General features: G+C 39.1%; 1 protein-coding gene across 3 annotated transcripts in view; it reads right to left on the bottom strand.

Moving 5' to 3' along the window:
* The window catches only part of WDR70 (WD repeat domain 70), a 385782-nt gene that overhangs the window by 55119 nt on the left and 320739 nt on the right, over positions 1-9924 (bottom strand). For 2 of the 3 annotated variants that reach the window (XM_017853195.1, XM_017853194.1), the window contains exons 11-12: positions 3953-4052; positions 643-727 (exon numbers count right to left, since the gene is read on the bottom strand). The exons of the other annotated variant lie outside the window; for it this stretch is intronic. In XM_017853195.1, the coding sequence (XP_017708684.1) occupies positions 643-727; positions 3953-4052 (185 nt within the window). The remainder of the gene's footprint in view (positions 1-642; positions 728-3952; positions 4053-9924) is intronic. 3 annotated transcript variants of the gene reach the window in all.

Here is a 9924-nt window from a genome sequence, read left to right as displayed (position 1 = left end):
TTTTGAGACAGAGTCTCGCTCTGTTGCCGAGGCTGGAGTGCAGTGGTGCAGTCTCGGCTCACTGCAAGCTCTGCCTCCCGGTTCCACGCCATTCTCCTGCTTCAGCCTCCCAAGTAGCTGGGACTACAGGTGCCTGCCACCAGGCCCGGCTAACTTTTTGTATTTTTAGTAGAGACGGGGTATCACCATTGTTAGCCAGGATGGTCTCGATCTCCTGACCTCATGATTCGCCCGCCTTGGCCTCCCAAAGGGCTGGGATTACAGGAGTGAGCCACGGCACCCGGTTGACTAGAGCTCAAATTTTTAAAAACCACAAATTTTAAAAAGCCTACCTTGCCATTTATACAATATTAAAAGAACAACTGAATTTCTTAAAATATATTTTACTACCCCAAGACTTGTGCGTGCATACAATACACACAAACACATGAATAAATCAAATACATAATTTTAACTTCAAAAAAGTGAAGTCTGAAGAATGTGCAAAATATATATATATATATATTTCAAAAAACAGATTTTGATCACTCAAGTCTCTTTTCCAGAAGATCTAAAAGACATATGATATAAATTAACATTAAGGTAAAAGTACTTCTTTTCCATTCTTCTATGCTGATCAAATACTTAAAATATGCTACTTACATTGGGAACATGGTGGGAAGACCTGAGGCTGAAAAAAGTGGCTTGTTAAATTGTCGGATGTCCCATAATTTTAATGAATCGTCACCTGACACAGGAATGAGGGAAAAAAAGACAGAAAAGTGAATTGTGCAAAAAGAACTCGCTCCCAGTTTAGAGTCTGCTACACTTAATGTATAACTATAAGGAAGAAAGGGAAGGGGAAGGGGAGAAAGAGGGAAGAAAGGAAGAAAGAAGCTAGATTCACACAAGCATGTTTTACTTTTTTAACTGTTCAGAGAGCTTGAAAACAGCAGCCGCAAGAACAGTTGAAAGTTATTTGATAATGAATTGGGCTTCCAGAAATTACTTTCCAGATAGATGCAAGCTAGAAGGAACCCTGGAGAATCTACTCTGAAGTATGATATTAGAGCAGATGGTAGTTCCCCTGTGGTGTATTTGAGCATACATTATTTCTTGAGAAGATTTTAATTTAACAACTATCAGGACTGAAAATAGTTCAATTCACAACAGATTCCTTTTCCCACTGGTGAGTAAAGCTATCCATTAACATTAATAAGGGTGAGCCATGTGATTCCCTTCCCTCCAGTGTAATTCTACCTATAGCTATCATTCTTCACTTTGCTGGGGGAGTACAGCTTTACCAAGCCATTTAAAGAATAATGAATATTTTAAAGAATCACTTTTGTGCTTGTTTTGGCAGACATATACTAAGACTGGAACGATACAGAGAAGATTAGCATAGCTCCTGCACAAGCATGACATGTAAATTTGTGAAGCATTCCATATTTACTTAAAAAATAAATTTTAAAAAATCCCTTTTTAATATTTTTATAGGGCTAATTCCTGAACAGAACAAAAGCCAAACTCATATAAATAACGTTTTCGCTGTTCTTTCTCCCCAGTGCCCACAGCTGGGACCTGCCTCAACCCCTTGGGTCCAATAAGGAATGAGAATCAGGTACAAGTGAGGAGAATAAAGAGTTCAGTAAAAATCCCCATTTTTACAGTGAAGCTTCCTCTGAAACCCAACTTTTGGCAGGTGCACTAATCCACAACTGGCAGCACGCAGGGCCTGCTTGTACTGGGAGAACTTTGTAAGGCTCACCTTTGGAATGTTACTTTATTGCTTTTAGTCTTTCTTTTTTTTGAGATGGAGTCTTGCTCTGTCACTCAGGCTGGAGTGCAGTGGCATGATCTCAGCTCACTGTAACCTCAGCCTCCAGGTTCAAGTGATTCTCCTGCCTCAGCCTCCCGAGTAGCTGGGACTACAGACATGCGCCACTACATCCAGCTAATTTTTGCATTTTTAGTAGAGACAGGGTTTCATCATGTTGTCCAGGCTTGTCTCAAACTCCTGGCCTCAAGTGATCCACCTGCCTAGGCCTCCCAAAGTGCTGGGATTACAGGTGTGGGCCACTGCACCCGGTCTGCTTTTAGTCTTTAAAAAAAGGTTACACATCCCCACAATCTTCAAATAATAAGAAAACATTAACCTGTATTAATTCCATCTAATCCAGCAGGTTATGCAGCTAGCAGAAGCACCTTGTGACACCCTGAGGTCTCTGCTGAATAGACTTCTACCTGCCATACTGTATACATCCAGGAAGGAAAATGATGGAATACAGTATACATGTGGTATTCACCAATTAAGTTATCCAAAAACTTGTGTGTGTGTGTGTGTGTGTGTGTGTGTGATGGAAGGGAAAGGTAAGAATTATCACCAAAACGGCTTTGACTGAAATAGAGTTACTTTTATACTTCTAAGGGAGTAATTATCGACTGGGTAATTACTCAGTTGAGTAATTATGGGCTCACCTATTTTATCACCTGTGAAGAATTTTCAAGCTACACTCTCCCTTTTTTCCCCTCTTCTCCCCTAACTCCACCTCAGAGACTTGGATATACCATCCCAAAGATGCAAGAGTGGATGTAAGAATTCCTAAGTGGAGCACTCATCATTTAAAAACTTTCCCAGGGGATTCAGATACACTCTTGGGATGAGAACCATTGTTTTAAAAAAAGAATATACAGGATTTTAATTGGGAGTCATCTCTGAACTCAAGTAGCAGGTTAAAATTGATGGACCAAAATACATATTTTGTACATATCCACATTTGCCATGTGTATCATAGAGAATTACATGTATATGTACTTTGATTTTTTTAAGTTATGCAAATGAGAGTAGTTTAGATATAATAGTAAAGTTTCCCTAAAGAGAATCTGAATGAGTTCCCAAGGGTAAAAGGACAGGGACTAGTTAAATTGAGGGGAAAGCTGTGCCACTTCTCTTGCCTCTCTCTTCACTTCCACTATCCTTTACACTGGGTTGTAAAGTCTTTCAGGAAAAGGATTCTGTCTATGATGTTTACAGTTTATACCCAGCACCTAGCATAATGTTAGCTCATAGTAGATGTTCAATATACAGTAGTCGAGTGACTGAATAAATACCTAAATATAGCACCATTAGATTCACCTGCCTAAAATGTAGCTCCTCCCTTGGTCTACAGAATAAAGGCTATATAAGGCCCTCTGTAGCATAGTTCCCACCTACTTACCATGCTATTAGTATTTCTTTTCTTTATGTGATATTTAAGACCCTCTGTAACATGGCTCCAGCCTACTTACCATGCTATTTTTCTCTCCCCACAAATGGGTCTATAGGAAAATCTTCAGCTATGTCTCATACTCTCCCATAATGCTGCCTTCACTATTCTCCATCTCCTTCTATCAATACACAAACTATCTATGTGATAAAGATTTAGCAAAAAATTAGGAAGCTGTATCTAAGCATATGCGTGCGGATAAGTAAACTTATACAATATGACCATATAGAACCATTTTTGAAAATCTCATCTAGACATAGACTTTTTTTAAAAAAACCAAATTGGGTTAGTATTTGAACTGGGGAAGAAAAAAAAAAAAAGCAATGGTCAGGCAACAAATAGAAGACTTTGAAGTACCAGACACAGAATTATAAAATGGTATAGAAAGAATCTAGGTGATCATCTATAAACTTCCCAAGGTAGAAGCAAAGATCATTTTTGTGGAGGCTTCAAACTCTTACGGAATTTGAATCGAAATGAAAAACTTAGGCAAAAAATAAGTAAATATTTAAACTTTTACTTGGTAATTTTAATACAAACAATGTTACAAAGTTGGAAATGTATTTTAATGAAGAAATCAGACTGGCAAAGGTGTATTAACAAAAATCACAGCAAGCTTTACTAAGCACTAGGGTATTATTGTCATATTTGTTAAAGATGATCATTTTATATGGAGAAATACATCAAAAAAAAAGTTTTTAACCTACCTCCACGAGAGGCAAGGACATTACCATCATAGGAAAAAGTCACGCAAGAAGTGTCTGTGCCTGAGTCATGAGCCTGTTTATAGTGGAACTTAGGATGAACCTATTCACAAAGACAAGCAAAGTGTTAACATCTCACCTGAATTCAGAAGAGAACACTTTTGTGGCAAGAACATTTCACTTTATCATGATGAAAATGATACACACCTATAAGCAAAGTACTAATTTCACGTGATTATAACTTGCTTTAAAAAAAAAAAAAACAAATGGCTTTTCAAAATATCCATTTGCTTTAACAAAGAACAGAGAAGGTAAGTCCTAGCAGGAGACATTTTTCCAGATTGCCCTAGCAAGCTCTGTATAAGACAAGACGACAACACTACAATAACTTCTTCATATTATGCTTATAAAGTTATTGGGTCAATTTCCTGTCTTTATCTGAAAGAGCAAATATAAATCAAAATTACAAATTAGCACATTATTTATTTACCCCAAAATATTTATTGTATTCCTAGGATATGCCATACACTCTGCACATGGTTGGAGTTCTTGAACTATCCTTAATGTGCCTGTGGAATGAATAATGATAATAGTAACAGCAGCTAACCCTTATACAATGCTTGTCATATCCTAGGCACTGTATGTCTTCCCTATCTTGCCTATTTAGTCCTCACAATCACTCTGTAAGTTAGGTTCTATTATTACCATCTCCATTTTATAGTTTGAGAAACTGAGGTACAGAAACTTAAAAACCTTGTCCAAGGCCACACAGTTTGTAAGTAGTAGACCTGAGGGTTTGAACCCAAAAAGACTATTCTTAAGTGCTGCATTATAATCCTTCTCTTACTGATCTATCTTAATAGTATTTTTACTTCTAATGTTGTTTCTACACAGTTAATGACTTGTGATTCTACTACACCAATCTTGCCACTCAGTATGACTCAGCAACCAGCACAAGGTACTAGAAGTCAATTACCTCAAAAAGTATGGTCTACATGAACAAAGACATTTAGTCCATTAAAAACTTTGTCCCCTACATAGCTGTCATTAGTAGAGTAACCTCTATAATAGCTATGTGTGCGTGCGTGTGTGTGTACCTGCGTATGCACACACACATGCCAGGCTGGCTAATTACACAATGGTTCTGGGCCATTACCAACTTTCTTAGGGTAATTCCATAGCGAAAGACAGGGGCACTGCTGGTAATGACACAATGTGAGTCCCTCCTGGGAGCCACAGGTATGGTAAAGCAAGTAAGCTCATCTCCATTGTTCTAGTAGCAACCCTTAATGAAGAATGAGTCACAAAACAGAGCTTGTGCACTTTGTCCTCCAAATAATATCCCTGACACTCAGTCCCTGGGCTTACACCTAAAAAAATCCAGTAATAAGGAGTACACCACCTTACAAAAGCAGGCCAGTTCATTAAAAATAATAATAATAATCTGCATATACTGAGTGAAAACTGGCTTCTCAGTTCTTCCCCTGGGTAACAATCTTAGAATTTTATATTAGTGATCATGCTTCCATCTTTCATAAACACAAAGAATTCATTGATTCAATTTTTTTTTTATTGAACATCAACTGTATGTATTGCAGACATTCAGTTAAGCAGAGAAAACACAAATCAGCTGAGATAAACACAGCTTCTCAAAGACTGGGCAGTCCCCAGAAAGGATACAGATAAGCACACAGAGTGACAAGTGCTACAAATGGGGAAATACAGAGTAATATGTAAGCACTGAGGAGAAGGTCCTAACCCAAACTTGACAATGAGGGAGAAAAGAGGGGCAAAAATAAAGCAGAGACCTAACAGATAAAGTAAAAGTTAGCAGTTGCAGGAGCAGGAGGTGAGGGCAAGAAAGAGTACTTCAGTCAGAGGGTACTGCAGTGTGGTAAGCCGAATTTTTACCCTTGTGACCTCTGCCCCCTAGTGTGATGTCCATGAATACCTTATATGGTCAAAGGAGCTCGGCAGGTGTAATTATGGTTACTAGTCAGCTGACCTTAAAACAGGGAGATTATCTTGGATTGCAGGTGGGGTTGAAGCAGTTGCATGAGCTACAGTGCCGACAAGAAAGTCACAGAAATGTGATGGAAGAGGAAGTCAGAGAAATTTGAGACATAAGAGGTGTTTAACATGTCAGTATTGGCTTAAAGATGAAGGGGGCCACATGTCAAGGAAACAGGGATCTGAATCCTGCCAACAACCATCGAGCTTGAAAGAGGACCCTGAGCTCAGATTGAGAGTCACATACCAAGGCAATACTCTGATTTTAGCCTGGTGAAACCCCGAGAAGAAAATCCAGCCACACTATGCCAGACTTCTTACCTACAGGAATTGTGAGAAACCAAAGGCATTGTGGGGAAATGATATGAACAGGCCCCAGATATCAAGGCTGTAAAAGGCATGGGTTGGATCTGTGTCCCCACCCAAATCTCATGTCAAATTTTAATTCCCAATGTTGGAGGTGGGACTTGGTGGGAGGTGACTAGATCACAGAGATGGCTGCTTATGAGTGGTTCAGCACCAGTCCCTTTGGTACTGTCCTCATGATAGTGAGTTCTCATGAGATTTAAAAGTGTGTGGCACCTCCCTCCCTCTTCACTTGTTCCTGCTCCTGCCATGTGAGATGCCTCACTCCCCCCTTGCCTTCCACCAAGACTGTAACTTTCCTGAGGCATCCCCACAAGCCAAGCAGATGCCAGCATCATGCTTCCTGTATAGCCTGCAGAAACATGAGCCAATTAAACCTCTTTTCTTTATAGATTATGCAGCCTCAAGTATTTCTTTGTATCGATGGGAGAACAGACCAATATACCATATTAAGAAGCTCAGATTTTATCCTGAAGGCAAAAGGAAGATGCAAAAGGAGTTTAGGCAGAGGCGTAGCATGACTAAACTTGCTTTATTATTATTATTATACTTTAAGTTATAAGGTACATGTGCAGAATGTGCAAGTTTGATACGAAAGTATACATGTGCCATGGTGGTTTGCTGTACCCACCAACTTATCATTTACATTAGGTATTTTCCTAATGCTATCCCTCCCCCAGTCCTGCACCCCACAACAGGCCCCAGTGTGCGATGTTCCCCACGCTGTGTCCAAGTGTTCTCATTGTTCAATTCCCACCTATGAGTGAGAACATGCAGTGTTTGGTTTTCTGTCCTTGTGAGTTTGCTGAGAATGATGGTTTCCAACTTCATCCATGTCCCTGCAAAAGACATGAACTTATCTTTCTTATGGCTGCATAGTATTCCATGTTGTATATGTGCCACATTTTCTTAATCCAATCTGTCACTGATGGACATTTGGGTTGGTTCCAAGTCTTTGCTATTATGAATAGTGCTGCAATAAACATACGTGAGCATGTGTTTTTATAGCAGCATGATGTACAACCCTTTAGGTACATACTCAGTAATGGAACTGCTGGGTCAAATGGTATTTCTAGTTCTAGGCCCTAGAGGAATTGCCACACTGTCTACCACAATGGTTACACTAGTTTAAACTCCCACCAACAGTGTAAAAGTGTTCCTGTTTCTCCACATCCTCTCCAGCATCTGTTGTTTCCTGACTTTTTAATGATCGCCATTCTAACTGATGTGAGATGGTATCTCGTTGTTGTTTTGATTTGCATTTCTCTGATGACCAGTGAAGATGAGCATTTTTTCATGTGTCTGTTGGCTGCATAAATGTCTTCTTTTGAGAAGTGTCTGTGTTCATATCCTTTGCCCTTTTGATTGGGTTGTTTTTATCTTGTAAATCTGTTTGAGTTCTTTGTAGATTCTGGATATTAGCACTTCGTCAGATGGGTAGATTTTCTCCCATTCTGTAGGTTGCCTGTTCACTCTGATGGTAGTTTCTTTTGCTGTGCAGAAGCTCTTTAGTTTGATTAGATCCCATTTGCCTATTTTGGCTTTTGTTGCCATTGCTTTCAGTGTTTCAGTCATGAAGTCCTTGCCCATGCCTATGTCCTGAATGGTTTTGCTTAGGTTTTCTTCTATGGTTTTTATGGTTTTAAGTCTAACATTTAGGTCTTTAATTCATCTTGAATTAATTTTTGTACAAGGTGTAAGGAAGGAATCCAGTTTCAGCTTTCTACATATGGCTAGCCAGTTTTCCCAGCACCACTTATTAAATAGGAAATCCTTTCCCCATTTCTTGNTGCCACCAGTTTTGTTCTTTTTGCTTAGGATTGTGTTGGTAATGCAGTGAAGAAAGTCATTGTTAGCTTGATGGGGATGGCACTGAATCTATAAATTACTTTGGGCAGTATGGTCATTTTCACAATACTGATTATTCCTATCCATGAGCATGGAATGTTCCTCCATTTGTTTGTGTCCTCTTTTACTTTGTTGAGCAGTGGTTTGTAGTTCTCCTTAAAGAGGTCCTTCACAACCCTTGTAAGTTGTATTCCTAGGTAATTTATTCTCTTTGTAGCAATTGTGAATGGGAGTTCACTCATGATTTGGCTCTCTGTTTGTCTGTTATTGGTGTATAGGAATGCTTGTAATTTTTGCACATTGATTTTGCATCCTGAGAGTTTGCTGAAGTTGCTTATCAGCTTAAGGAGATTTGGGGCTCAGATAATGGGGTTTTCTAAATATACAATCATGTCATCTGCAAACAGGGACAATTTGACTTCGTCTTCTCCTTACTGAATACCCTTTATTTCCTTCTCTTGCCTGATTGCCCTGGCCCAGAACTTCCAACAGTATGTTGAACAGGGTGGTGAGACAGGGCATCCCTGTCTTCTGCTGGTTTTCAAAGGGAATGTTTCCAGTTTTTGCCCATTCAGTATGATATTGGCTGTGGGTTTGTCATAAATACCTCTTATTGTTTTGAGACATGCTCCATCAATGCCTGGTTTACGGAGAATTTTTTGCATGAAGGGCTGTTGAATTTCGTTGAAGGCCTTTCCTGCATCTATTGAGATAATCATGTAGTGTTTGTCTTTGGTTCTGTTTATGTGAGGGATTACATTTATTGATTTACATATGTTAAACCAGCCCTGCATCCCAGGGATGAAGCCGACTTGATCATGGTGGATAAGCTTTTTGATGTGCTGCTGGACTCAGTATGCCAGTATTTTACTGAGGATTTTTGCATCAATGTTCATCAGGGATATTGGTCTAAAATTCTTTTTGTTGTTGTTGTTGTGTCTGTGCCAGGCTTTGGTATCAGGATGATGTTGGCCTCATAAAATGAGTTAGGGAGGATTCCCTCTTTTTCCGTTGATTGTGATTGTTTCAGAAGGGATGGTACCAGCTCCTCTTTGTACCTCTGGTAGAATTTGGCTGTGAATCCATCAGGTCTAGGACTTTTTTGGTAGGTAGGTTATTAATGATTGCCTCAATTTCAGAGCCTGTTATTGATCTGTTCAGAAAATCAACTTCTTTCTGGTTTAGTCTTGTGGGGGGCTGTATGTGTCCAGGAATTTATCCATTTCTTCTAGATTTTCTAGTTTATTTGCATAGAGGTGTTTACAGTATTCTCTGATGGTAGTCTGTATTTCTGTGGGATTGGTGGTGATATCCCCTTTATCATTTTTTATTGCGTCTAATTCCTCTCTTTTCCTCTTTAATAGTCTCGCTAGTTGTCTATCAATTTGTTGATCTTTTCAAAAAATCAGCTCCTGGATTCATTATATTTGTTAAGGGTTTTTTGTGTCTCTATCTCCTTCAGTTCTGCTCTTAGTTATTTCTTGCCTTCTGCTAGCTTTTGAATTTGTTTGCTCTTGCTTCTCTAGTTCTTTAAATTGTGATGTTAGGGTGTCCATTTTAGATCTTTCCTGCTTTCTCTTTTGGGCATTAAGTGCTATAAATTTCCCTCTACACACTGCTTTAAATGTGTCCCAGAGATTCTGGTATGTTGTATCTTTGTTCTCATTGGTTTCAAAGAACATCTTTATTTCTGCCTTCATTTCGTTATTTACCCAGTAGTCACTCAGGAGCAGGTTGTTCAGTTTCCATGT

Source organism: Rhinopithecus bieti, unplaced genomic scaffold, assembly GCF_001698545.2.
Source record: "Rhinopithecus bieti isolate Rb0 unplaced genomic scaffold, ASM169854v2 scaffold_34818, whole genome shotgun sequence".
Lineage (NCBI taxonomy): Eukaryota > Metazoa > Chordata > Mammalia > Primates > Cercopithecidae > Rhinopithecus > Rhinopithecus bieti.
The sequence above is the reverse complement of the archived record's forward strand: the minus strand, read 5'-3'. Positions and strand labels throughout refer to the sequence as shown.